Source organism: Aspergillus brunneoviolaceus (assembly GCF_003184695.1).
Source record: "Aspergillus brunneoviolaceus CBS 621.78 unplaced genomic scaffold BO95scaffold_36, whole genome shotgun sequence".
Classification (NCBI taxonomy): Eukaryota; Fungi; Ascomycota; class Eurotiomycetes; order Eurotiales; family Aspergillaceae; genus Aspergillus; species Aspergillus brunneoviolaceus.
In genome coordinates, this window is record NW_020290766.1 from 311,381 (window position 1) to 336,543 (window position 25,163).

The 25,163-nt window shown below is 54.1% G+C and overlaps 10 protein-coding genes across 10 annotated transcripts; 7 read left to right on the forward strand and 3 right to left on the reverse strand.

The window, feature by feature from the left end:
* Positions 1-18: 18 nt before the first annotated feature.
* Positions 19-2,464, forward strand: BO95DRAFT_514730 (putative ATP dependent RNA helicase). The gene is made up of 3 exons (XM_025591698.1): positions 19-464; positions 524-2,182; positions 2,240-2,464. Exons 1-3 carry the CDS (start codon positions 240-242, stop codon positions 2,369-2,371), a joined length of 2,016 nt encoding a protein of 671 aa, XP_025442017.1. The 5' UTR covers positions 19-239; the 3' UTR covers positions 2,372-2,464.
* A 107-nt stretch (positions 2,465-2,571) lies between these two features.
* Positions 2,572-4,050, forward strand: BO95DRAFT_443177 (PITH domain-containing protein). The gene is made up of 3 exons (XM_025586611.1): positions 2,572-3,010; positions 3,082-3,193; positions 3,392-4,050. The coding sequence occupies exons 1-3, from the start codon at positions 2,866-2,868 to the stop codon at positions 3,801-3,803; spliced, it is 669 nt and encodes a 222-aa protein (XP_025442018.1). The 5' UTR covers positions 2,572-2,865; the 3' UTR covers positions 3,804-4,050.
* Positions 3,981-5,023, reverse strand: BO95DRAFT_443179 (ESCRT-III subunit protein VPS20). Its single transcript, XM_025586612.1, has 3 exons — positions 4,909-5,023; positions 4,444-4,807; positions 3,981-4,351 (listed from the first exon to the last, which is right to left on the reverse strand). Exons 1-3 carry the CDS (start codon positions 4,950-4,952, stop codon positions 4,115-4,117), a joined length of 645 nt encoding a protein of 214 aa, XP_025442019.1. The 5' UTR covers positions 4,953-5,023; the 3' UTR covers positions 3,981-4,114.
* A 231-nt stretch (positions 5,024-5,254) lies between these two features.
* Positions 5,255-7,798, forward strand: BO95DRAFT_482456 (putative AAA family ATPase/60S ribosome export protein Rix7). The gene is made up of 3 exons (XM_025590247.1): positions 5,255-5,387; positions 5,475-5,708; positions 5,777-7,798. Exons 1-3 carry the CDS (start codon positions 5,340-5,342, stop codon positions 7,727-7,729), a joined length of 2,235 nt encoding a protein of 744 aa, XP_025442020.1. The 5' UTR covers positions 5,255-5,339; the 3' UTR covers positions 7,730-7,798.
* Positions 7,799-8,011: 213 nt separating this feature from the next.
* erb1 (ribosome biogenesis protein ERB1) lies at positions 8,012-10,585 on the reverse strand. Its single transcript, XM_025586613.1, has one exon. The coding sequence runs from the start codon at positions 10,524-10,526 to the stop codon at positions 8,178-8,180; it is 2,349 nt and encodes a 782-aa protein (XP_025442021.1). The 5' UTR covers positions 10,527-10,585; the 3' UTR covers positions 8,012-8,177.
* Positions 10,586-10,743: 158 nt separating this feature from the next.
* On the forward strand, positions 10,744-12,382 carry BO95DRAFT_414437 (Zn(II)2Cys6 transcription factor rglT). Its single transcript, XM_025584311.1, has 2 exons — positions 10,744-10,985; positions 11,039-12,382. The coding sequence occupies exons 1-2, from the start codon at positions 10,868-10,870 to the stop codon at positions 12,142-12,144; spliced, it is 1,224 nt and encodes a 407-aa protein (XP_025442022.1). The 5' UTR covers positions 10,744-10,867; the 3' UTR covers positions 12,145-12,382.
* On the reverse strand, positions 12,383-14,364 carry BO95DRAFT_443183 (Paf1-complex subunit LEO1). The gene is made up of 3 exons (XM_025586614.1): positions 13,953-14,364; positions 13,714-13,894; positions 12,383-13,649 (listed from the first exon to the last, which is right to left on the reverse strand). Exons 1-3 carry the CDS (start codon positions 14,126-14,128, stop codon positions 12,651-12,653), a joined length of 1,356 nt encoding a protein of 451 aa, XP_025442023.1. The 5' UTR covers positions 14,129-14,364; the 3' UTR covers positions 12,383-12,650.
* Positions 14,365-14,551: 187 nt separating this feature from the next.
* BO95DRAFT_443185 (Mob1/phocein family protein) lies at positions 14,552-16,540 on the forward strand. The gene is made up of 4 exons (XM_025586615.1): positions 14,552-14,814; positions 15,058-15,353; positions 15,421-15,535; positions 15,602-16,540. The coding sequence occupies exons 1-4, from the start codon at positions 14,792-14,794 to the stop codon at positions 16,107-16,109; spliced, it is 942 nt and encodes a 313-aa protein (XP_025442024.1). The 5' UTR covers positions 14,552-14,791; the 3' UTR covers positions 16,110-16,540.
* A 1,985-nt stretch (positions 16,541-18,525) lies between these two features.
* Positions 18,526-19,386, forward strand: BO95DRAFT_338103 (uncharacterized protein; the record flags this gene model as incomplete). The annotated part of the gene is made up of 1 exon (XM_025581947.1): positions 18,526-19,386. A coding segment is annotated over one exon (861 nt), but the record flags the coding sequence as incomplete, so codon positions are not given.
* A 2,618-nt stretch (positions 19,387-22,004) lies between these two features.
* Positions 22,005-24,914, forward strand: BO95DRAFT_142971 (uncharacterized protein). Its single transcript, XM_025580593.1, has 3 exons — positions 22,005-22,404; positions 22,465-24,495; positions 24,557-24,914. Exons 1-3 carry the CDS (start codon positions 22,392-22,394, stop codon positions 24,679-24,681), a joined length of 2,169 nt encoding a protein of 722 aa, XP_025442026.1. The 5' UTR covers positions 22,005-22,391; the 3' UTR covers positions 24,682-24,914.
* Positions 24,915-25,163: the final 249 nt, after the last annotated feature.

A 25,163-nucleotide genomic window follows, 5' to 3' on the forward strand; every position in this document is an offset into this window, starting at 1 on the left:
TACTTAAGTTGGGTTGATATTCTTGATATCGTTCGCATTGGTCGTCTTGAATGGAGCTCGAGAGGTAGTGACCTCCGAAGACCCTCCAGCTGAAACTTCTATATCCCCGGTCTCGTTCAATATGTCTCACTTGGGCCAGTCACTTATCATCGGATCTTATTGTGGCTAAAATCTGGGACTTTCAGCTAGTCAGGTTAGACTAGGCTGATCATTGATTGATTCCAGAAGTATTCTTCAGCATGGCTTCGGAACTGGAACTCGGCTCCTCTTTCATACCCGCCTTGTATAAGCCGGCCTCGCTGCTTCCCATTGCGAGACATAAGCAAAGTCTACTCTATTTGGTCGAAACTTATCCCGTCACCATTGTCGTGGGACAGACTGGAAGCGGAAAGACGACCCAATTACCCCAATACCTCGAGCAAGCAGGATGGTGTGCAGAGGGAAAAGCGATTGCTATCACGCAGGTAATGTCACTTCCGCCTTGTTGTTCGGCCGTTGACCAGCCAAGCTAACAAAGTTGCAGCCGCGTCGGGTGGCTGCCACAACTGTGGCCGCTAGAGTTGCCGAAGAAATGCGATGCAAGCTAGGCGAGGAGGTGGGCTACTCAATCCGCTTTGAGGACCTGACGTCTGCTTCCACGAGGATCAAGTTCCTAACCGACGGGATGCTACTTAGGGAGGCACTCGTTGATCCCCTGCTGTCGCGGTATTCGGTGATCATGGTCGACGAAGCCCATGAGCGGTCCCTCAGCACTGATGTGCTTTTGGGCATTCTGAAGAAGATCATGAAGAAACGTCCGGAGCTAAGGATTGTCGTCAGTAGTGCAACTCTGCAGGCCGAAGACTTTCTACGCTTCTTTGCTGGGGAAGAGTTCGACGGCGATGCAGAATCGGGCGAGATCGGTGGGAAGGTTGGCAGGATCATTAGTCTAGAGGGTCGCATGTATCCGGTGGATATGCTATTCCTTGAGTCACCTGCAGAGGACTACGTCGAGCGGTCCGTCAAGACAGTCTTTGATATACACCTGCAAGAAGCAGAGGGGGACATCCTTGTGTTCTTGACCGGGCGAGAGGAGATTGACACAGCTATACAATTGATTTCAGAACGCGCTGCCACGCTTCATCCCAAAGCGCAATCGTTGCTCCCTCTCCCGCTGTACGCCGGCCTCACGACAGATCAGCAAATGTACGTGTTTGAGCCAGCGCCTGAAAACACGCGCAAGGTCATTGTGTCCACCAACATCGCCGAAGCATCCGTTACTATCAATGGGATTGTGTATGTGGTGGATTGTGGTGTCGCCAAATTGAGAGCTTACAACCCGACCACGGGCATCGAAACATTGACAGCGGTCCCGATTTCCAAAGCAGCGGCAGTCCAGCGTGCAGGTCGAGCTGGGCGCACCAAGCCAGGGAAGTGCTTCCGTCTCTACACCCAGCAGGCATATGAAGCCCTTCCAGAGGCGACTGTCCCGGAGATCCAGCGATCCAACCTGGCGCCGGTGATCATGCAGCTGAAAGCTCTTGGAATTGACAACATCGTCCGTTTTGACTTTCTAACATCTCCCCCCGCCGAATTGGTGATCCGTGCTTTTGAGCTCCTGTATTCTCTGGGCGCAGTCGACGACCATGCCAAACTCACCAAACCGCAGGGGATGCGCATGGCAGAGTTGGCCGTGGACCCCATGATGGCAAAGGTGCTCCTTTCCGCGCCGGGATTTGGCTGCCTAAGCGAGATTCTTTCAATCGCGGCAATGGTCAGTCTTCAGGGCACCGTCTGGGTCCAACACGACGGTGATCGGAAAACATCCGAGAGCATGCGGAGGAAATTCGCAGTTGAGGAAGGCGATCATTTGACGTATCTCAATGTCTACCAAGCCTTTGTCACCAAGGGCAAGAAGGACTCGAAGTGGTGTCGGGATAATCTCTTGAACTTTCGATCTATGCAACGCGCCGTGAGTATTCGCGCCCAGCTGAAGCGATACCTGGAACGTTTTGGGATCCAGGTCGATGAGACGCTTTCTGCCCGCGCCAGACAGGAAGATCCAAGCAAGCTGCCGGAAAAGATACAACGATGTCTCACAACAGGCTATTTCGCACATGCTGCAAAGATGCAGCCGGATGGCACGTTCAAGACGGTGAGCGGCGGGTTAACGCTGCATGCTCATCCGAGCTCGCTGATGTTTGTGAGTCATACACACTTGCCACTGGATTAGGAGTATTTTCGCTAACTGGTTATGCAGAATCGCAAAGCCGAATGGGTCATATTCCATGAAATACTACAGACGGGAGAAAAGACCTACATCCGCGATATAACCAAGATCGAAAAGGGCTATTTGCTTGAGTATGCACCGAACTATTATCAAGTGCGGTAATAGATTCTCTTGCAGGGATTCCTTGTCAAAGCAATTTTTGTACAATAGATGATCCTTGGTAGTCTATATTTCTATGATGATATCCCATTATGCATGAAGTGAAATCTTGTCACTTGGGTGTAGGCAACCTTCCGACCTTTGTCAAGCCATAACAAGTAAGCGTAGGATCATTTAGTATGGCAGATTCATTGCTCACAATTTGACATCTATGTTTAAGAGCTAATATAAAAGTCAAGTGAAGAAATAAATGATAAGTGTCTTGCTGGTTTAAACGAGAGTGAATTGTTGAGCTGATGTGAATGAATGGGTGACTTAGCCGAACAATCAAAGGTCGCGTTGAACTTGCTGAACATCTTGCTTGTTTTCAGATTCATCGTGCTTACCCAAGGTTCTCGGACGACCGCCTCTTACTCCAACTAGCTTTTCAGCCGATCTTGACTCGACCTTTCTTTATCTGAAGCGACCACCAGGAGATTCAAGCGTCAAATTGCGACATGTCGGGCCATCACCATCATCACGGCCACGGCGGCGGACATTGCCATGACGAAGACGGCCACGACCACTCCAATGACATCACCCCAGCCATTCAATCGCTTCTTTACTCTCAGGTTCAGTTCGACTCTATCACAACACTCAACGGTGCGTATTATACCTGCGCTTGCAGCGATCGATTACTCTCAAAAGAGATTGAATACCAACAAACAAGGCAGAGGCGACGCCCAAGTCCGGCGCTGCGATCGTTAAGAAAACATGGGCGGAGAGACTCAACGACGAGCCGGAGCTCGAAAGCGATGCCGATGAGCAGCTCCTGATGTACATTCCGTAAGTTCTGCCTTGGAGGGTGTGTTCGCAGCCGGGGGAAAGACTGCCTTGCTTGTTGCTGTTGCTACCCCGCCATGGCCATTGCCCCTCCTCGAGTCCTGGTGTCGCGAACGAGCGCAGACCACTTCAGCACGCTTCGATCCCAGCGGTTGCCATCACTTTTGACAATCAACTAATCCTGCCCGTGACCTGTTGCAGCTTTACCGGCCAAGTCAAAGTCCACTCTCTGCTGGTCTACACCGCGCCCACTCCCTCCGCCCCCAAGACGCTGAAACTGTTCAAGAACCGGGACGACATCGACTTCGCAACCGCGTCCGAGCTGTCGCCCACCCAGACGATCGAGATTCCCCAGCCGGTTGCCGGCGCCGATGTCTTTGAGATCCCCCTGAACCGCGCGCATTGGAATGCCACCACCTCCATCACGCTGTTCTTCGAGGATAACTGGAGCGATGGCGAGGAAGACGTGACCAAGGTCGGCTACGTGGGATTCAAGGGGACTTTCATGGCGCTGAATCGCGAGCCCGTTAACTTCCTGTACGAGGCCGCGGCCAATCCGAACGACCATGTCGCTATTCAGGGCGTCAGTGGTGTGGGCAGTCGAATCCTGTGAGGATGGTGATTTGCGAAGTTTGTGGCGCGGATGGATTGACTTGTTGTCCAGTCCGGTTGCCGTTGCTGTTTCTGTTGCCTGTGCCTGTTGATGCGGTGCAGTGGTGCTGTGTTGATTTGTGATCGTGCTTTCTCTGGTTATGGAGCTGGACTCTATCCCCAATGCTAGTCTGAATTTCAGCTTATGCATGTTTGTAACATTGAACTAACTGGAGCTATCTAATGATATGATGGAATATGATGATGACCCATTGGCAAGAACCTAGAACTCCAGAAATGCTGAAACTTATATAGATAAAAGGATGAGGGATTTCATGCCAGGACAGCGGTTCGCTCTTCGGCCTTGACCTTTCGTCCATTGGATGATGGCTCGGTCTGCGGTTCTCCCGTCTCTGTGGCCTCCTCCTCTCCAGCCTCTGGAAATGACGAGACCGGCGCACTCGGCAATACCACTGGCCCTTGTGCCTGACGCTGCAACTCCTCCAACTCCTCTTCGACCTCGTCTTCGTCCTCCCTGGACAGACGACCGGCAAGCATCTGACTGATCTCCTGTACCACCCCGCAAAAGTCGACAACATTAGCATGTCACCCTAAAAAAAAGCCTCTCAACCATAGAACACCCAAGCTGAAACTGGACTTACCTCCTGATAAGCCCGCGCCTCCTCGGTCTCGCCCATCAGCTTCTCGACCCCCTCGATGCCGCCCATCTCCCGGTTGATGGTCTGCAGCACCTGTGTGCCCTGCTGCAGGCCGAAGAGCACGTCCTTCTGCACGAGCGCGAACTCAATCTGGCCCGTGAGCTGCTCCAGCTGCTCCAGCTGCTTGTCGGTCTTCTCCAGCAGCGACTCCTGGTACTTCTTGCGGCGCAGGGCGAGCAGGGCGCGCTTGCGGTCGTCCCGCGCCAGGCACTCCTTGGCGATCGCCGTCTCCCGGTCCGTCAGCACGGTGATCCGCTTCTGGTACTGGCGGAGCTTGTCGCGCTGGTTCTTGAGGTCGAGGATCGCTCTGTTGTACAGTACACAAGGTAGTTAGCTTATCTATCGCGGTGCGCGCAGAGGTGATAGTCCGGTTGGAGGGCGTCGTGGAAGACAGAAGGGGGATCTTACCGATCCTGAGCAGAGATCTTGTGGGAGCTGTTTGCATTCCCCATTGTCAACGCATAGTGTCGTTCTGTGGAACAGTCACTCCGGAGACTAGTTAATTACTATGGAGGTACCGTAGAGTCAGGCGGGCGATAACAGATGACGTCCACTGATATCCGGTTTGGGTATGGTCAAGGGGGGGAGGGCGGTCAGACCGTTGCTCCAATTGAAGTGAGGTAATGTCGGTAATGCAGTTACCGATCTGTAATTTTTGCTCATCTTCTCCGCCGGCCAAATTGATTCTCCGATCTCCAAAAATTGTAGAAGATCCCCCCCCAACTGGGCAGCGATTGAAGCGTTTATCAGATCGGCTGGTTTTCTCGTGCATTGGCGCGCTTCGTTTCAAAAATCGTTAGACGCACGAGAGAAAACGCTCTTTCTCGACTTGGGACACAATGGGTCGCGGGGGCAGGCCAAGCCTGAGACAGGGCTTGGATAAAGATGTAAGCCAAATGCAAACCTCCTCCTCTATCGCGCAAAATAGCGATGTATACTACCAAATGCTAATGTGCGCTTTTGCTGGCTGGTAGGTCTATCAGATTGTGCGCAAAATCATGGACGAGCAGGCGGAGAATGGAGCTACGCGGATTTCTGTTACGACGATATACGACACGATCAAGCGATCGAACTCGAGTCTAAATCGCAAACCTAAGAGGATTCTCGAGGATAGCATCGAGCGTGTGGTGGCGGTGATTCAAGGCGATGAGGAGGAGGAGGATTCCGTTGAAGGGGACTTTGAAGGGCTGGAGGAGCCGGCAGCGCCGGTGAGTCACATGCGCGGAGGACGATATGGTCTGCTTTCCTTCCCAGAGGTATTGACGAGTGGGTGTAGGAGTCCAACAGTTTGAACAAGAGCCTCGTCGGCATGTGGAATACCAAGAACGGCGTAACGGACGCCCAGAAATCCGGCGAGACGAACAATACGACAGACAACACGGCCACCACGCCGGCTCCTAAATCGTCAACGAAAAAGCGACACCATGGCGGCGAATCTACCTCCTCCAAACGCCGCAAGGGCGACACCGCCGTCGACCGCTCCCCGCCCACGCACGTCAGTCTCGCGGACTTGGGGGGGTTGGATGATGTGGTTGAGCAGCTCGGAGACCTGGTCATCCTGCCCATGACCCGCCCACAAGTCTACATGTCCTCCAACGTGCAGCCGCCGCGCGGCGTGCTGCTCCACGGTCCCCCCGGTTGCGGTAAGACGATGATCGCCAATGCCTTCGCCGCCGAGCTGGGCGTGCCCTTCATCTCCATCTCCGCGCCCTCCGTCATCTCGGGGATGTCCGGTGAGTCCGAGAAGGCGCTGCGCGAGTACTTCGAGGAAGCCCGGCGCATCGCGCCCTGCCTCATCTTCATCGACGAGATCGACGCCATCACGCCGAAACGCGAGAGCGCGCAGCGCGAGATGGAGAAGCGCATCGTGGCACAGCTCCTCACCTGCATGGACGACCTGGCGCTTGAGAAGACGGACGGCAAGCCGGTCATCGTGCTGGCCGCCACCAACCGGCCCGACAGCCTGGACGCCGCGCTCCGCCGCGGCGGCCGCTTCGACAAGGAGATCAACATGACGGTGCCGTCGGAGCCCGTGCGCGAGCAGATCCTCCGCGCGCTGACCCGCAAGATGCGGCTGGCCGACGACCTCGACCTCAAGCTCCTGGCCAAGCGCACCCCGGGCTTCGTGGGCGCCGATCTCAACGACCTGGTGGCCACTGCCGGCGCTGCCGCCATCAAGCGGTACCTCGAGATCCTGAAACAGAACAGCGGGCCCGAGGACGAGAAGATGATGGACATGGACCTCGAGGACCTCAGCGTGACCGACGACCTCAGCCCCAAGGTCAAAGAGATCCGGCGGTTGATCATCCACGCCAAGGACACGCCCATCGGGGACGAGACGCAGACGGTCCTGGTGTCGAACGCGGACTTCTTCACCGCGCTGCCCAAGATCCAACCCTCGTCCAAACGCGAAGGGTTCGCGACGATCCCGGACACGACGTGGGCGGACATCGGGGCGCTGGGCGGGATCCGCGACGAGCTGTCGACGGCGATCGTGGACCCGATCCGCCACCCGGAGATCTACGCCAACGTGGGCATCACCGCGCCCACGGGGGTGCTGCTCTGGGGACCCCCCGGGTGCGGTAAGACGCTCCTCGCGAAGGCGGTGGCCAACGAGTCGCGGGCCAACTTCATCAGCGTCAAGGGGCCCGAGCTCCTCAACAAGTTCGTGGGCGAGTCCGAGCGCGCGGTGCGCCAGGTGTTCGTGCGCGCGCGCTCCTCGGTCCCCTGCGTCATCTTCTTCGACGAGCTGGACGCCCTCGTCCCGCGCCGCGACGACACCCTCTCCGAGGCCTCCGCCCGCGTCGTCAACACCCTCCTCACCGAGCTCGACGGCCTTGGCTCCAGCCGCCAGGGCATCTACGTGATCGCCGCCACCAACCGGCCCGACATCATCGACCCCGCCATGCTGCGGCCCGGCCGCCTCGAGACGCTGTTGTTTGTCAACCTCCCCAGCCCCCTCGAGCGCGCCGACATCCTGCAGACCCTCGTCCGCAAGCTGCCCATCGAGTTCGACGACAACCTCCGCCGCCTCGCCGAGGAATGCGAGGGCTTCAGCGGTGCCGATCTCGGCAGTCTGCTGCGCCGCGCCGGCTACTCCGCCATCAAGCGGCGCGACACCATCAAGTTCGAGGACTTTGTCGCCGCCAAGGCGTTCATTCGGCCCAGTGTTACCGATCTGAAGAAGTATGAGCGTTTGAGGAGGGATTGGAGCGGTGGTGTTGTCTAGGTCGCGTCGCTATTGCGGAATGGAGGTTACTACTGTACATAGATAGATAGACTGAGAGGTCGGAAGGTGTTTTCTTCCCTGGTAAAGATTTACCGGTTGTGGGTATGGTTCCACTGTTTTATGGTTTTTTGGTAACTTGTAGTAGACCTCCAAGGCGGGTTCGATTGCGTGGTATGCATGGAGGGGAGGGGAGATAAGCTACGTACAGGGGATTGAATTGGTTGGGGCCTCAGGCTGATACTAATTTACGTAGTCTGCTCTACATATGACCACGAGGGTGAAGGAAACTTTTTGAATGGATATCGAAAGAGAGAGAACAACAAAGAAATAATGTATATACACACACCGAGAACGCCCTTCTCATGTAGATATGACGAGAAACTGCAAACAGGAGATGATGATGGATAATAACAACACAGAAAGTATGCGCTGAGCTGAATCGAATCTACTACATCCACAAACGACACGTGCCATCGGCCCCGGCACTGACACACCACGCCTCGCGGGGGTGCCAGTCGATGTCCAGCACGCCCAGCTCGCCGGTGATCTTGTGGCCCTTGAGGACCTTGAGCGGGACGATGCTGGCGTTGCTGAGCATGTCGCCCGTGACGCTGCCATGGAAGATCTGGAGGGAGCCGTCGTCGCTGGCGTCGGCGAACAGCGGATAGCGGCCGCTGGGGTGGAACTTGACGGCGCGGATGGCCTTGCGGTGGTACCGCAGGGTCTTGTAGGGCCGCTGCGAGAGTTCGAGATCGTGCCACAGGAGCCGGCGGTCGTAGGAGCCCACGATGAGGTTGTCGCCGCCGGAGGCCGTGGACGAGGTCGGGTGGATGTCGAAGGAGGAGATCCAGCGGGCTCCCGGCTGGACGATCTTGACCAGCAGCTGGCGCGAGAGATCGTACCCGCGCACGGTGCGCTGGTTGGCGACAAAGAGGATCGGCTTCGACGGGTGGAAGTGCGCCGTCTGCGGCGGGCCGCCGCCCTTGATGCGCCGGCTGAACGGGTATTGGGTGAGGTGCTTGGAGACCGTGTGGATGGCAACGGCCACGGAGGCAGGGGTGGAGGCGCCGGGACACACGGTAACGAAGTAGTCTCCGCGGCGGTGCCAGGAGATGGACTTGGCCACGTAGCGGAGAGGGATGACCGCGCACACGCCGGAGTCGGTGAGGGCCGACGAAGGGCGGATCCACTGCGGGGGTGTCTTCTTGCCTTCCTCGGCGGCGCTAGGAGCAGGCTTCGAGGCGGCGTATCCCCATCCAGCGTCGAGGAGTTCCAGACTGGCCTGCTCGAGCTCGGGGTCGAGAATGGAGGGCACCATGAGGTAGAGGTCGTCGCCCGCCGCGGCAGCCAGAACCACGGCATCCTTGCCGGGTCTCCAGCGGACGACGTTGACGGCATCCTCGTCACTCAGCTGAACGCTCCACAGCTGACGACCGGTGAGCAATTCCCAGACACGAACGGTACCGTCATCGCCAGCAGTCGCCAACCAGACGCCAGTAGGGTCGACCGCAATGGAGCGCACACGGCCCTTGTGTCCTCGGAACACGGTAGCACACATCGACGGGAAAGGTTTGAGTTCCTCGGGGCTGGGGAGCTTGGGGAGAAGACTCTCGGGATCGATGTTGAGCTTGCTGCGCCGAACTCTGGGGGCCAAGTAAAGGTCCAAGCAACGCTCGAATTTCTCCTTGACAAACTCGCCATAACCAGGAACCTTGCGAAGAGAGCCAAAGTCGGTGGGGAGATACTCGCGCTCCCGGTCTTCGGGGTCCGCTTGCTCCCAGGTCTTTCGCTCCTTCTGATCGGGCAGATACTCCGGAGGGGGGTGGTAACTCTCTTCGTAGCCGGGAGGGGGAAGCTTGGGAGCGGGGACATGCATGATATGATCGGGCCGCTCCTCCTCGTCCGCCCACAGGTCATATTTGATGAGATCCTTGTCCTCCTCCTCTTGCTCTGATGGGGGCTTGTAAGGCAGGATACGACCTTCTCTGATGGCTTTGACGAGCTTCATGACACGCTTGGCCTCGTGCTTGGATGGCAGGAAGCGGCGCTTGGGCTCGGGAGCCGCGCTCAGGGGCATGACTTCCTTCTCCGTGGTGAACCATTCCATCAAGGGCTCGTAGGGGTTGTAGCCGTCCTCCGGAATCTCGTTCATCTGCACCTTGCGCAGCAATTCCAGCTCGTCCTGGCTCAACTCCAGAGGCTTGCCCGTCGAAGGATCGGTGAGTCCAGTGAAACCCTTGGGGATCTCGATGCTATCGAGCAGCGCATCCAGCGCCTCTCCGGTAGCGGGACGCATGATCTTCTTTCCATTGATGTCGTAACCGATGTGAGGGTACTGGTCGTAGAAGGACAACGGGATATTGCCGATAGTGTTAGAGTCCTCGTCGATGTCAGAGTAGTCAGAGTTGTCATCCGGGTTGATTTCGTCGTAGACGTAGCGGTCGTTCCCATTGGCATCCTTTTCGATCCGGAAATTCACCTCTGCCTCGTCACCTGAGCTTTCATCGTCCGCGGGAGCTGCAGTCAATTTGGCGGAGTTCTTCTTGACGGCATCTTCACCATCCGAGGGGATCTCATCGCTATCGAGCTCCTCCTCTTCATCATCGTCCTCATCACTGCTGAACTCGTCGACCAATTCAACCTCAGAATCGTCCTCGTCACTAGAAAGATCATTGGCGCTGTCCGAAAGCGCGCCGTTCAAATCTCCAGCCAATTCGTCTCCGGAGAAGGCGCCAGCTTCCTCCTCCACATCTCGAGTGACAGCCTTGCGCTTCTTCGAGCCTGCTGAAGCAACCATGATGACGGTAGAACGCTTTTCAAAATGCGTTCGGTGCTTGAACAACGACAACCGTTCGGGAGACCGACTTGATTCCTCGCCTTGCAACTTTTTTTTTCTGCGCCGGGAAGATTTGCGCTCTCCCACCGCCCACGTGATACACCGCCCGCCCTTATCGTTCCGCCGCTCTGGCAAGTTTATCGATAATAACACAGCAATACAGCAATACAGCAATACAGCAATAATTACCTCGGTGGCTCATCACGGCCAGTCTTGGATGGTCGCTCACCGTGCCGCCTCTTTTGCGCTTGCTTGCTTGCTGACAAGTGCTATAGTCTTTGAAACACGCCAATCCTCTTATCATGACGCAGTTTGAGCCTCAGGCTGAGTGGTTTCAGACCCCACTCGCCCTGTCGGACAGCACTTTCAATGATACTGTGGCGCGGCCGGTGAAGAGACATGCTGCGTGTGATGAGTGCAGTATGCCTGACGCACAAGATCCAGGCTCATCATGTGTAGGCTGACAAAGTTAGGGAAGCGCAAGCTGAAATGCTCCGGTGAACAAACTGGATGCACCCGATGTCTGAAACAAGATCTACTGTGCCACTATTCGGAACAGAAGCAGATGGGACGACCGCCGAAGAAGCGCTTGCGGGAGGAAGAAGATCCTTCGTCGCTTGGTCTTGATAACGGGCTATGGAGCGCAGATGCGGATCTCGGTCATATTCTGTCAACTGATACTGTGGGAATGGGGATCCCACCGAGGGACACTTTACCGTCAGGGATTGCAGCTTATACACCACAGACGACCCCTCCTGATCCCTTGGCAGACGACACCCAGAGCCCACCGAGTCGCATGGATCTTGCAACGCCTCTGAACTGTGTACCGACGACCACCACTCCATGGCCCGACTTCTCCAGTGTCTCTGCGGCGACAGCTAGTCTGACACCGCTCCCGCCGGACGTGTCATATCCATCCCCCGACCCCGCCGATTCGCCCGACCAACAATGTTCATGTCTATCACGTCTCTACCTATGCCTCAGCCACCTGTCCTCCCTCGCCCCCTTCCCGATCTCGCAGCACACCTTCTGCTCATTATACATCGCGGCGCGAACAGCCAGGGAGGTCATCCGCTGTCGAATATGCCCCTTGCGCTTCAGCACGGGGATGCAGAATGTCATGTGTACCGGGACTCTGCTCGCGGTCATTGCCGATTCATGGCTCCGCGTTTACAAGGCGAACCCCGTGGATCTGGGCAAACAGTCGACGTCTCCTGCATACGCCGCGACGGTCGAACAGTCGCTCAATCCGGTAGCCGGCTGGAAAGACTGGCTACGGCAGACTGTCCGAGGCGGGGTCGTCGGCGGGCCCTACGACCCGGCTGGCTCCCCGCAAGTCACGGAGACACCCAGTCTCCTCGCCCTGATTGAGGAGATGGAAGCACGCCAGCGATCGTGGCACCAGTCGCATCCACTACCTGCGGAGGAGCGCCTTCTACCCGTCCAAAACTGTAGTACAGGGGAGAGCGAACTGCTATGCCTACGCGTCATCAAGAGCGCGAGGGAGGTCATCGCCAAATTCGAATTCGAGCCCTCCGATTACCCGCAAGGAACGACGCCTGTGACGAGCGGGATGTAGCTTGTGGTCATCCGCGACAACATGTGTGCATGATATTGAAGCGTAAATTTGTTCTACCGATACCATTATGTTATTTATGCAGACGATAAGATATTCGAATATATAGTTATCTACCGATGCTGGTGCAGTGGCCTGCTATCCTGGTCTAATACCTGGCACCTGTACCTAGTACCTGGGAACTACCTATCTCGACATGACTACTAATATGTGCATCTATCCCAAGACCTAGCTAGTGGCTACACCTTTAGCGAATATGCCTATACTTCTGCAGAACAATACATGGTGCAAGCCAACTTTCTTTTAATGTCCGGTAATGCTAAGTTAGGAAAGGAAAGCAAGAAAGATTCCCAGGCGAATATGACCAGTCATGCGCCGATGAAGTATCCAGAGAGATATGATATAATAGTTACACAAGTCATTAGCATATGAAAGCGAATGTACGGGGTGGCCCGTAAGCAAGATGCAAGAAGACAGCAACATCAGAACGGGGAGTAACTTGAAATCCTTTACTCCTCGTCGTCATCATCCACGATATAACGATTCTTCTTCCGAGTTGGAGGGGTATTCGCACTGGCGTCGGGCGACGGGCGTTTGTGACGGGGTCTGGCAGGCGGGGCATCATCGTCGTCGCCTTCGGCGTCCATGTCTTCGTCCTCGAGGATATCCTCGTCGTCATCATCGTCCACGATCTCGGGCTCCTCGTCGCTGCCGACCAGGAATCCGTCGTCTTCGTCGTACTCGTCCTCGCGGGTGCGTCCGCGGCGGTCGTAGTCCTCCTCGTCATCTGTGTAGATCTCGCCGCGGCGGTTCGGCTTGCGCGCCTTCTTGGCGCGAGGTCTCGTCGTCATCAGACCGTCGTCGTCCTCCAGGCCGCCCACGGTGAGACCGCCGCCTCCGGTACGGTGGCCGAACCCAGCCCGCCGGCCACGGTCCAGCTCCCGGTCCGCGAGCTGCTGGCGCCGGCGCGCCGCCTTGAGCTTCTCGCGCTCGGCCATCTCGGCCTGGCGCTTGGCCAGCTCCGGATCTTCCTTGACTTCGATGACGGGCGCCGAGCCGTCCAGCGTCTTCTTGCCGCTGCGGGCGGCCGCAGCCAGCGACTCCTGGAGACGCTGCACCGCATCATCCGTCTCCATTGTCGTGGGGTACACGGTGAGGCCGTGGGTGAGGTGGGAGGTGAGCCGGAAGACGGAGGAAGCCTCTGCGGCGGCACCCAGGTAGACGTGCGAATCCAGCTTGACATCGTACTCGCCGGCTTTGTTGAGCGGCGCCAGCGGTTTCGTGGAGATGCGGTACTGCTCCTTCGGCGCCGAAGCAAGCTGGAGCGTCATGGACCCATCCTCCCAGCGGATGATGCGCGCATTCGATTGAAGGAGGGATTCGTCCTGGGGGTCATGTCTCCAGCACAGAGAGGTAGCGGCGGTCGTGAAGGGAGGCGCAACATAGGTTTCCGGGTTGAACTCTTCGGTTTCCACCGAGAGGAAAGGGGGGACGGGCATTGTGTAAATCTAGATGGGTAAACAGGCAAGTGAGTCTTCTGCTGATGTGACGTGGTAGAATCATCTTGCATACCTCGCCGTTGGAAGTCAAGGGTTCCGGCGCGCGACTCAGTGTCATATCCATGATGTTCACAGTTTCCTGGAACTGTTCTTCGCCCCCGTCTTCGTAGTCCATGCGCTCTCCAGCGCGGTCGTAACGGTCCACATCATCTCCCGAGTCGAGCTCCTCGTCGTCGAGTGTACGTTGGGGTTGTCTGGTGCTGTGTTAGCGTTTATGTCATGGCCCGGTCAAGCGCGGGCATTCTCGCATACTCATTGTCATCTCCGAAACCTCCATCTGAAGCATCTGAGCCGAACAGATCTGCGTCGTTGTAATTGTTCACATTGCCCGCATCGGAGCCGAGCTCGCTTCCCGACGGGCTTCCCGGTCGATCGGCCGCTGCACCTCGCCCAGGACGACGGACAACATCCTCATCTGAAGAGGACATGTTGGTGTGATGTGTAGTAGTCAAGTGTGTTAAACCAGGCTCCGGGGTCGGCTATCAGTTGCCGCGTGAGAAGAGCACTGGCAAGTCAAAGCTTGTGTATAGCGCAATCTTGCAATTGAGTGGCTTGGAAAACTTTCAATACGGGTCTTTGAAGAGAAAGAAATTCCGATTGGGAGCCTGAGCTGATGTAAAAGAGGAGTCACTCGAGGGACGGAGAATAATGCCGGACTCCGTCAATTGATCATTGATCGTTGTAACTTGTAACTTGTTCCAGCTCGGAGCACTCCCGTTGAATTGAAGCGGAACAACTGGATGATCCCGTCCGAGCCCAAGTAGGCTTAGTGGAGGGCGGCAGCTCGACGGGCCAGACCGAATGAGGACCGAATGAGGGACTCAAACCAACTGAAACAATCGCCCCCCTCCCTCCCAATCACTCACTTCCTCACTCACTCACTCACTCCATTCATCTCTCTTGTCTCTCTCTCTATCTCTTCTCCGTCTGGGTTTCTCCAGTCGTGATTTATTCTTCCTTCTGGATTGCCGTCGCTGCTCTTTCGTCTCTTGTTCCTCTTTCCATCCTTGCCTCTACTCGTCGCCTGCCACTCTAGACTTCGTCATTTCTATCATTTCCCCCGTGTTTTCGAGCATACACCGCTTTCCATCATGGCGACCTTCTTCCAGAGTGTGTAAGTGGTCCCCCTCTTCCCCTAAGAATGTATCCCGCACGGTCACTCTCCCCTGAAATTCCCTCTGCCGCAGCATGGTCAGAGGCATTCGAAATGATTACGCCCCTGGCTTGCTTATCAAGAGGCCACGCCATGCGCTTCCTCTTTTGATTCCATATTCCTCGGGTTTTCTTTTTCTTCCTATTATTCCACTTTAATAGTTGAAGCAGTGGACACTGACCCGCGATTTGATATGGTGTTTAGTCGCCAAGGCTTTGGCAGAGGAGGCAATAACAAAAACAACAACAACAACGCCCCGAAGATGAACAATGGAAGTCCTGCTCCGTCCCCGACGCCTCAGGGCCCTCCCGCCGGCCATGTGCCCAACTCCCCGTCTCTCACTTCGAGCTTCTCGGTCGACACCTCTTCCGCCTACGACCCCGATGCTCCCAAGTACTTTTTCCAGGAGAAATATGCGCCCTTGAATGTGAAGGGCAACTTCTTGACGTTGTGTGCCTGCCCCAAGAACGTGGAGTTGGGCGAATGGCTGGCTCATCAGAGTAAGCGGACCAGCTAGCGCTGTCTCTTTTTCTTGCAGGGTATGATGCTGATCCTATAATGAAATAGTTGTTGAACAATATCGCCTGCTTCACGGTATGCTCCAGGTCATTCAGGAGGTCAACAGCCTCACGGGACTCCCGATCTGCAATGAGAACACTTGCCCCACCATGTCCGCTGGTCGGTAAGTAGAACGCGATTCGTGACAATACCTCCCAGGTCTTATCTGACTGTCATCTCTTTCCAACAGATTGACATACACATGGCTTGTCGATGGCCGTGCAGCTAAGATCTCGGCTCCCAAGTTCATCAACCGCGTGGAGAAATGGATCGTCAGCAAGATCCATGACCCCGTCATGTTCCCCACGGAGAAATTCGCGGGCATGCCGGAGACATTTGCGATCAACGAAGTTGGAGGCGCTAGCGCTACTGCTGGAGAGGAATGGATCGGCAAGTCCAGCGGCTTCCCGCAGACGTTTTACAAGGATTGCCAGGGCATTATGAAGCAGATGTTCCGCTGCTATGCTCATCTCTACCATGCACACTGGTTGAACCCTTTCTGGCACATCAACAAGCACGACATCCTGAACATGTGCTTCGTCCACTTCGTCACCGTGGCGAAATACTACAAGCTGGTATCCGACAAGGAAATGGAGCCTATGCAGCCATTGATCGACCTGTTCATCAAGCAGCAAAGGATCCCGCCGGAGGCCCTTTCCGGGGGTCACTGGGGCCAACAACAGCAGGCCTCTAGCTGAGCTAGAGGAGGCCCCTCCCCTCTCACTTATTTTGACTAGCCTCGCAATTTGTCCGTCTTCTGACCTGGCGTTAGAATTCGCTACTTCCCACTGTAGCACGGCCATGGGATTGTCTTTGGCTGGCCGCTCCATATCCCGGTGTCTTGCGCATTGTTTTGCCAGCCAGGACGCGTAGATGATACCACATACGCACACAACATACACAACACAGTTGGCGTTGAGCATTTAGCATGCGGTGTGAATGTTTATTCCCACTATTACCTTTGCATATTGTCTTTCCTGTCTTGTCGCATCGTCTGGCCACGCAGTTGTTATCATCTTAGCTTAGATCAACAGAAGTGCATCACGATTCGGATGGGTTTATCTGATGGAAATACCTTAGCGTGACGTGGGGAATTAGTTTCGAGCCACGGAGAATGAGAATCATCCAGGATACACATATCGTGAAGAGTCATGTAATCTGGACCGGCGCGTAAGATCGAGCTCTGATAGATGTGTGGAGTCTCAAAGACAAATCAAAGCCCAGGGGCCTCGACGAACCTATCGGCCTGACGAAAATGTTAGCAAATATTGTACCGGAGCATTTTCACGGGCATTTCTCAATGCCAGTGTGCTGTGCTGCTGCATCGGAACGTCTAGGTATGCCTATTCTAGGCGGCGATCCGTTAGAGCTGTTCAGTCGTCGTGAGCAAAAGCGCTGTCACTGTCGATGACATGGTCAATAGTACAGCTGTACTGACCTTCATCGCTTGTTCCAGTCCTCAACTACCCTAGGGCTTCCTCATCACTCCACCTACGGGAGCAAATCCGGAAGCTCCGTGCTAAGCGCACAGTCCATCGACCACGCTACTTTTGCAAGATGGAGGCGAGGCGATGTCGGGCGTTGCGACGACAAGCAAAACGTAAAACCTCACCTTCCGATACAATGAGCTCGCACCGGACAGACACACGACGAGATCTATGGGCCACGCAACCACATCCTCGCCAGTGAGAACTGGAACTTCCTGACTAGGACCGACCAACTTCTCCCTGGCCAGGTGGGTAGATGGAGGTTCAGCTTGGCTAGAAGGCACATGAGAGAACCCGGAGACTTCTCTCTCCCAGGTCCTTATCAGGTTGACAGGCATAGCCATATGTGACGGACACTGTCTTCCATGGTGAGAGGGGTCTCATTTGGTAGTATATAGGAACACAGAGAGAGGGATGGCTGTTATATGGGCAAAAACAGCTACATTTGTCTCATAAACTACCCCTTGGGGTGGCTTTATAGAGAGAAAGGAAATGGAAACTAGTGGTGTAAGGGCAATTTCTGAGCTGTTTGTACTGTTGCTATGTAACAGTGGAGATCACAGCTGAGCCAACTGCAACACTACCAGCATTCACTACCCTCCTGTGCTCGAGTTCCCCAAATAACCATGGTGTCGTCCCTGTGTTTCTTTCATCTTGCGGCTAGACATGCGGCAGAGGGAGGCCGCATGGATCTCGTTCTGAAAACACGGTTGGGGATATTGCAGCGCAGGATCGCTGAACCAGAGAACTACACGCGGGTCTATCGCCTTCCGATCACTCTATACAGAGATTAGATAGCAGGCAGAAATGAAAATCCTCACAAACTGACTATCGTAGATGATCCTTTACCTTGTAGTTGATGATTAGCTTGAAATTAAACTTTCATGTCCTCCTTGATACCTTTGTTAGTACTCGCATCTCAGTTAGAGATGTGAGTGAATCTTTACCGACGTCTTGGAGAAGATCCACATCCTCTCACTTCTCCTGATGCAGTGTGAGAGACTCTCACTTCGTGACTACTCTTAACATCTCTCTCTTCTTCCCCCTCCTTTACCTCTCCATCCTCAACACGCCTCCAAGCCTCATCCCCCTTGTCCTCGGCGCGGTCCACCAAGGCTCTTGTATTCAGTGTGCTTCACAAGCGTCCCTTGTCTCTCTTCTCTTCCCGTCAGCTCATCGAGGCCTTTGAAGCATCTCGCAACAGTGAAACTCGTAAGTGTTGTTCTTATCGGGCCACGCCATGGGCGTTTGTTTCCTGTGTTTCCCTTCTATCATAGAGGTCAGTGCTGACCAGCCGCGATAGCAGTCGATGGCTGATATTCCGGTGACCTCTCGACTGAGAGAGGACAGGTCGCCAATCTTCACGATGAAGCATTGGCAGATGGCTAGAAGGAAGTCATGGTCTGAAGAAGACACGTCCCCTGAGGACTCACCGAAGACGCCCTTGAGCCCCGATGGTGAAGGCTTCAAAGTGACCCTGGTGAACCTGTCAGAAGAAAGCATCTCAAACGTCCCAGAGACAGAAGAACTCATTGAACGCCTTGATACTGAGTCTGAGGGGTCTGAAGAGTCTGTCGCGTCTGATCTGGAAGAGAGACCTGTTCCCGGCCTCGTGCTTCGCCCCGGTTGGAACATCCTTGACTACCACCTCTATCTCCTCAGCAACGAGCGTGACCGAGACGAGCACGTCCGTAAGAACAGTATGTACATTTTCGATGGGACCGAATGTACCATACGTTCCTATGAAGAACTCTTCGATCACGAGGTGCTGGCTCCTTTCAATGTCGGCGATGATCCTCAGCTGGTGTTTAACATCCTACCCATCATTAACCGGGACGCCTCGGAATGCCATGAAGGCTATATCCTGGGGTACAGTCATGTGAACAAGATGTTGTATGCTCGTTATTTCGAGTGGATTCCCCACATCGAGGACCTCGACTTTGTGTGGCAGGATGGGTGCAACATGTACGAGGTGACAATCTATGAATTGCTTGGCCTTCTTCATGATTGCTTCGTTCAGAAAAGTTTCTTCCCAGGCGAAGGCATCTTGAGCGCTGGTTACCAGCATGGTCATCACCGCCCATCTCGAAGGTTTGACGACCCCGGAATGGAACTCGTCATGACCATCCTCTTTTGCCAATGGGTCCGGGATGCTGCCGACCCGCTGTTTGGTCCTGCTTACTTGCGAATTGGTAACCTCAAGGAGCAAGCCGCCTACTACGAGCAGCAATGTCGCTTGATGCTGCAGCGCGCTTCGGCTAGAGCGTGGTTCTATATCCGCGACGGATGGGTTCCAGATGATCTGGCACGCAACTTGGAACTCAATGCGTGGACCAACGATCTGTACACCTATTGTGATTCCATGTACGCAGAGAATGGAATCGATTGGCCCGCCCCTAGCTTGAGGAAATCATCCGAGCTTCGAGAACAGTATGTCGAGACTCACAGAGCCGAGAACTCCGCCGATGTACGTTTCAACAAATTGTTTAACGCCGCAGCGGGTGACAACAACCCTAAACCCGAGAATGAGGCGCTTGAGGAGCTTACAGCCATGATCGGACGAGAGCAGGCGCACCACCTGCTGGACTGCGCCGCTAGCCAGTGCCTGGACAATCTCATGTCGAACGAAGGCGAGAATGATGGTGATCACAACGTCTCGATAGAGTGGCTTGCCCGTCGTCTCGCATATCTCACATTGGACTACCCTGAACTGGACAGCCCCACAAACCGCAGCCACTTTTGCGAGCTTTTGATGAGAATGGGAGTGTCCATGCAACAGCAGCCAGAGGAACATCTGGCCCAGTTGCCGGATTCTCCGCTCAACGGCGACTTCTGGAAATTGGTTGTCGATTCGTCCCAAGCCGACGCCTCGAGCGCTCGTCATCTTATACCCAGCCCAGTCATTGATTAGCGAGACTAGAGAACACCAAGGACCTGGAAATGTCTCTGTATCCCGATAGATGACTGGTGGCTATCGCTTTGCCTTTTTCAACAATATCTTCTAGGGCCCTGGATCCATCTGGTCTTCTGGTATTCCTTGATGACCCCTCACCATTTTTGTCAGAGTTTGATATCTTTCCTTGGCTCGGAGTTTCCGTCTTTTCTTATTCCTTTTTCTTCGCTGTATTTTTTCGCTTCTTTTCCACGTCTTCTGATTGCTTCGGTTCTTTCCGTTTCTTTTGTGAAAACTCACTCGACATCAAGAAACGTTCTCGAATTGTTCCTTGATTGCAACAGGTTACTAAAGCATGGGAGATGCATTCAGTTATCGTCCTTACATATTTGATACCCCCGACCCCCCATTACCAACCACTCATGATCCGCTTGAGCCCTAGGCAAGCCCTGGGCAAAAGAGCAGCATGTTCCGACAACGTTTTACCCACCGTTCTTGCCACGAACGCAAACCCCCGTCGGCCATCCCACCCGTCCAGATCGCCGGCGATCTGTTGATGTTCTATGACCCTTGGGGAAGGAAGCTGGTGCCTTGGCCTAGAGTCTTTGAATCGCCCAACAACTGGAACAGTCCGAGTCCTTTGGTTTCATGGCCCTGGGGAATTGAGCTTTGCTTTCAGTTTTAGGTAGAAGACGAGGCTGGTGCTGGGCCGAGCAAGTGAATGGAGAATGAATGGAAAGAGAGTGGAGAAAAAAATCCGGATGCACCAGACGAAAAGAAAGAAAAAAAAAAGACAAGTTGCTTAGATGACTGGGAGATGAATGGAATGATCCCCCATCACTGATGAGATATGATTGATGTGATGATATGACTCTGATGATGTCCAATGCTCGTGTAATGCCTACTTTATGTGGAGGGTAGATCGTGTTCCATCAGATGGTCTAGGGTAGACAATGTCATACATAGGTTCAGAGCAGGATTGTGCTGATTGTAGGATTGGTGATGATGGGGCATTTGTGCACGTAGCATTCTTGCAAGAGGCATGGCATTGGTTCGGATTATGAAGTCGATGGTAGTAGAGGGGAGGAGATGTGGTTCCCGGTGCCCGGTGGTTAGTTGGACGGCCGAGGGCGGAGCGGAAGGATGGTGATTACCTATATAGGAAAGCAGCCTTTCTCGGCAGGGCACCTGGAATACACCTATGTACATGTACATAGTAAGTACATTATAACTTATTGCTTCTTGTGAGTAAACATATGAGAATCTGAGAACCTATGGAGAAGTACGTGCACTAATGCCTCTCATACTCTCAGTAGAAGTGCAAAGCCTGATTGAAATGATAGGCACGAACTGATTAGGGCAGCAAGTAGCAGATTAGGCCACCGCATAACGAGGACCTCGGAGTATAAGTAACAGACTGTACGGAGTACATGCAAGTAGGGGGGAGATTGCGATCCACACTAGCCACAGACTGGAACCGAATGTGGCTGAGACGTGGGGCTGATGAGTAAGTAGTCAGTCTCGGCGTCATCATTCCTGACCCAATCAGGCTCAGTATACTCCGTTAGTAGTACAACGCTGCATTCCATTCCATTCCCATTCTCTCGGAGACTCGATCAGATCGGTTCCCAGACCGAAAACCCACCCTCGGTTACAACTGATCACTGATCACCGATCAACCGATCACTGGTACGAACAATACGAATTGAAGACACGAACAAACTCGATGTTTGGAAATGATTTTCGGTTAGTACCGTGGTTGTGCTGGAATGACCATGAGGCCGACGATGCTGCTGCTGATGCTGATGCTGCCAAGATGCAGCTAGTCACCAGAACCGACAAGCCAATAACCAGGAACATGAAAAAAAAAATGATAATGACCCGTGCAAGGATGGGGGCCCTCTCCGTCTTGGTCTCTTGGCCTTCCATAGGGAAAGTCAAGAGTGAATGAATGATGGTCTCGCTGTTGTCCCTCTTACTTTCTGTCTCTCTCTCTCTCTCTCTTTTCCCTCCCCCTTCTTAAGTTTCTCAGCCCTGCAGCCCTACTGATTCTGTTGTGCTGCTCAGTACGGAGTACTCAGATTCTCAAAACAAATTGAATGACTGGTACCTTAATGCTACCTTTCGCCGCTCCTTTTGACCCTTGCTCTCATCCATACTAATCATCTTCCTGACCTTCCGGGACGCGATACTACTGGCCTTATTTGGGATCCAATCTTCGTTCTTTCTATCACCTCCCCCGCCCCGTATCCCACTTCCCCCCTTGACATCTTCCAGGGGATCCGACTTACACCGGAATCCTGGTCTCCCTGTCCTGCGCGCAGTTGTTATTAATCGCCTAATCCCTCTTTTCGGGTCAACCTCTTCTGTCACACTCTTTTATCTCCTTCCCTACCTGAGAACTATCCTGCCAGGTTATCGATAGTTACCTCGTCTGCACAACCCGTCGCAACCTGCCTCTAGTCTGTAATCACCATATGATACACTGATTTATCCCACTTGTCTTTTTTTTAATATTTATTACCTATTTTCGAAACTTATCCCCTTGCTGCTTGGCGCCGGTATCTTTGGTATTACCCCGTCCGGCCCGTGACCTCACGATGGCCTTCCAAAGTAAGTTTCCAACTTCGACACTGCCTGACACGCGCTTCAACACTAATGCTGTTGTACTAGCCAATGGTGCAGCTCCTGCTGTCAATGGCCACTCTACGGATTCCAGCACGTCCGTGGACGTCATCTGCGGTCCCCTAATCAACTTCAAGAATATGGATGTCACTGCTTCCTCCTCCGTATGGCGAGGAAGTATTCTGATTGTGACTAAGTCTGGGCAGAGCCAGCCTCAGCTGGTCATGCGCCAAGCAGGCCCGGTTGATAGCAGCGGCCGAGCTTCTCGTACTCAACCCAACTCCCAACGTTTTGTGGCTGATGGACTTCGTCTATATGAAGATCCCGAGAAGGCATTCTGGAGATTTTCAATCGCCATCGCCTTAGAAGAGTACGAAGCACGCTGGGAATACACCATTCCGGGGTTCCAGTACGCAAATGGCGAAGAGCTTCCTCCGCCTTGGGACTTTGTAGTGCCATCGGTTCACCAGTCGATGCGTCTGATGTTCCATTCTTGCAATGGCTTTTCCGTCGGCACTGATATGAACGCTTGGGTTGGCCCCAATTTGTGGAACGACGTCATGCGTGTGCACGGCCAGAAGCCCTTCCATGCCATGATTGGTGGTGGTGACCAGTTGTACTGCGATGGAATCCGCGTTGATGGACCCCTGAAGGCGTGGACGGCCATTGGAAACCCTCACAAGAGACGGGCGCATCCCTTTGACAACGACTTGCGAGCCCGGTGCGATGAATACTACTATGCAAACTATGTCCGATGGTATTCCATCGAGCCATTCAAAGCAGCAAATGGCCGGATCCCACAGATCAATGTTTGGGATGACCATGACATTATTGACGGCTTCGGTTCGTACACAGATCATTTCATGCGCTGCTCCGTGTTTCGTGGGATTGGCGGCGTGGCGTTCAAGTATTACTGCTTGTTCCAGCATCACATCGCGCCGCCCAAATCGACGTACACCACAGACGCTCCGCAAACAATGCATGCCGTTAACGGAACTGCTGGTGCCGATCCTAGACAGCTGGAGAACACCTACGTTCTAGAAGGCCAGTCGGAAGACGATAGTTGGATTGTTGGTAATCGCCCCGGTCCCTACGTCGAAGAGAAGAGTCGAAACCTCTACATGCGCCTCGGCAAGCGGTTTGCGTTCATTGGCGTCGATGCGCGGACGGAGCGCACGCGGCACCAGGTGAATTACCCAGACACATATGATCTCATTTTCTCCCGCCTTGAAACTGAAGTCTTAGCGGCCGAGGGGGACATAAAACACTTGATTGTGCTACTGGGAGTTCCAATCGCATACCCCCGACTCGCATGGCTGGAAAATATCCTGAGCTCTCCTCTGATCGCGCCAATTCGCTTATTGAATAAGCGGTTTGGCTTTGCAGGTGGTTTGTTTAATCAGTTTGACGGCCAAGTCGACCTTTTGGATGACTTGGATGATCACTACACTGCGCGTCAACACAAGAAGGAGCGAAGGATTTTCATTCAACGTCTACAGGACTTTGCTAAGGCTCATTCCATTCGTGTCACGATTCTGGGCGGAGATGTGCATCTGGCAGCCATTGGTCGGTTCTACTCCAACCCAGCCCTCAACCTTCACAGCGAACACGATCCACGGTATATGATCAATGTTGTTAGCAGTGCGATCACGAACAAACCTCCTCCCAAGGCCGTGGCCAATCTCTTGGCACGTAGAAACAAGCTTCATCATCTGGATCCCCACACGGATGAGACATTGATGGACATATTTGATCGACAACCTGGTGGGCAGGAGAAGAGCGCCGCGTGGAATAAGGTCACGATGCCTTCGCGGAACTTCGCCTGCATCACTGAGATCGAACCCCTCTACACTAATGGAAACACTTCAGTGGCTCCGAACGAGCAGGCCTCTTCGTTTCCTTTGGCCAAAGATGGTCACTCGCCTCTTCACCAGGGTGAAGCTGACGCAGGCTCTAGTCATCCCGCGGCAGACGGGTATACTAGTAGCGGCAGCATGCCCGGAGGATTGGACATTACGATTCGAGTCGAGATTGACCCACAGAACAGAGAAGGGGCTACCGATGGTTACGGCTTTAGCAGTAAGTTTGTCTAGTAGAATCGCCAAATTGGCCCTGAATGGTCTTGCTGACAGGTCACCAGTTCCCGCGTTGGCCTACGACCCTTCGAAAGACGTCTCTCGTCCCACTTCTCGCGCTCGCTCATTGCGACCTCAATCCCTCCGTCCCCCTTCACGGCAGTCTGCGCGGCCTCAAACCGCCAATTGATCGCTGATGTGCCCTTTGCGTGAATCATGCGAGATACTTGGAATACTTTGGCCCGTTCCCCTTCCTGTGCTTTTTACCCATCATGGTGGGCCTACCTTATAGCTGAGTGTTGATGTAGGATAGTTGTTGCTCCGCTTCGTCTGGTTCTCTTTCTTGATTCCCCGGTGTATTCATTTTAATCACTACCTTTCTACGTTCGAATACCAAATTTTTGAATATTCATGATGACAGTCTTTCATCTTTCATGTTCATTCACTTTACAGTTTGAGGTCATTGATTCATCCCCAGGTTTTGACTCCCCTAGCTTTCCGAAAGCAATATAGTGCAATAGTGGCTGGCTCACTTTGCCATGCTCTATAGCAGATTTTGCCCATTATTCGTCTTTGCACGTTCTCTGATGAACTACAACAGACGTCATGATCTACACGAGCCATTCCAGGTTTTGCCATGCACAAGAAACCCCGCCTGCCAAGATTGAGGAG

Excerpts from the sequence above, each read along its gene's own strand:
- erb1 (XM_025586613.1), bottom strand. The coding sequence starts at position 10,526 with ATGGTTGCTTCAGCAGGCTCGAAGAAGCGCAAGGCTGTCACTCGAGAT.
- BO95DRAFT_142971 (XM_025580593.1), top strand. Across the intron at positions 24,496-24,556 it reads CGATGGTTACGGCTTTAGCA|TTCCCGCGTTGGCCTACGAC; the intron begins GTAAGTTTGTCT and ends ACAGGTCACCAG.
- BO95DRAFT_514730 (XM_025591698.1), top strand. The coding sequence starts at position 240 with ATGGCTTCGGAACTGGAACTCGGCTCCTCTTTCATACCCGCCTTGTAT. Across the intron at positions 465-523 it reads AAGCGATTGCTATCACGCAG|CCGCGTCGGGTGGCTGCCAC; the intron begins GTAATGTCACTT and ends ACAAAGTTGCAG. Across the intron at positions 2,183-2,239 it reads ATCCGAGCTCGCTGATGTTT|AATCGCAAAGCCGAATGGGT; the intron begins GTGAGTCATACA and ends CTGGTTATGCAG.
- BO95DRAFT_443183 (XM_025586614.1), bottom strand. The coding sequence starts at position 14,128 with ATGTCCTCTTCAGATGAGGATGTTGTCCGTCGTCCTGGGCGAGGTGCA. Across the intron at positions 13,895-13,952 it reads GGTTTCGGAGATGACAATGA|ACAACCCCAACGTACACTCG; the intron begins GTATGCGAGAAT and ends ACACAGCACCAG. Across the intron at positions 13,650-13,713 it reads CCTTGACTTCCAACGGCGAG|ATTTACACAATGCCCGTCCC; the intron begins GTATGCAAGATG and ends TTACCCATCTAG.
- BO95DRAFT_443185 (XM_025586615.1), top strand. The coding sequence starts at position 14,792 with ATGGCGACCTTCTTCCAGAGTGT. Across the intron at positions 14,815-15,057 it reads GCGACCTTCTTCCAGAGTGT|TCGCCAAGGCTTTGGCAGAG; the intron begins GTAAGTGGTCCC and ends TATGGTGTTTAG. Across the intron at positions 15,536-15,601 it reads CCCACCATGTCCGCTGGTCG|ATTGACATACACATGGCTTG; the intron begins GTAAGTAGAACG and ends TCTTTCCAACAG.
- BO95DRAFT_443179 (XM_025586612.1), bottom strand. The coding sequence starts at position 4,952 with ATGGGGAATGCAAACAGCTCCCACAAGATCTCTGCTCAGGATCG. Across the intron at positions 4,808-4,908 it reads AAGATCTCTGCTCAGGATCG|AGCGATCCTCGACCTCAAGA; the intron begins GTAAGATCCCCC and ends ACTGTACAACAG. Across the intron at positions 4,352-4,443 it reads AGGCGCGGGCTTATCAGGAG|GAGATCAGTCAGATGCTTGC; the intron begins GTAAGTCCAGTT and ends GGGGTGGTACAG.
- BO95DRAFT_482456 (XM_025590247.1), top strand. The coding sequence starts at position 5,340 with ATGGGTCGCGGGGGCAGGCCAAGCCTGAGACAGGGCTTGGATAAAGAT. Across the intron at positions 5,388-5,474 it reads GACAGGGCTTGGATAAAGAT|GTCTATCAGATTGTGCGCAA; the intron begins GTAAGCCAAATG and ends GCTGGCTGGTAG. Across the intron at positions 5,709-5,776 it reads TGGAGGAGCCGGCAGCGCCG|GAGTCCAACAGTTTGAACAA; the intron begins GTGAGTCACATG and ends GAGTGGGTGTAG.
- BO95DRAFT_443177 (XM_025586611.1), top strand. The coding sequence starts at position 2,866 with ATGTCGGGCCATCACCATCATCACGGCCACGGCGGCGGACATTGCCAT. Across the intron at positions 3,011-3,081 it reads CTCTATCACAACACTCAACG|AGGCGACGCCCAAGTCCGGC; the intron begins GTGCGTATTATA and ends CAAACAAGGCAG. Across the intron at positions 3,194-3,391 it reads CAGCTCCTGATGTACATTCC|CTTTACCGGCCAAGTCAAAG; the intron begins GTAAGTTCTGCC and ends GACCTGTTGCAG.
- BO95DRAFT_414437 (XM_025584311.1), top strand. The coding sequence starts at position 10,868 with ATGACGCAGTTTGAGCCTCAGGCTGAGTGGTTTCAGACCCCACTCGCC. Across the intron at positions 10,986-11,038 it reads TGCTGCGTGTGATGAGTGCA|GGAAGCGCAAGCTGAAATGC; the intron begins GTATGCCTGACG and ends TGACAAAGTTAG.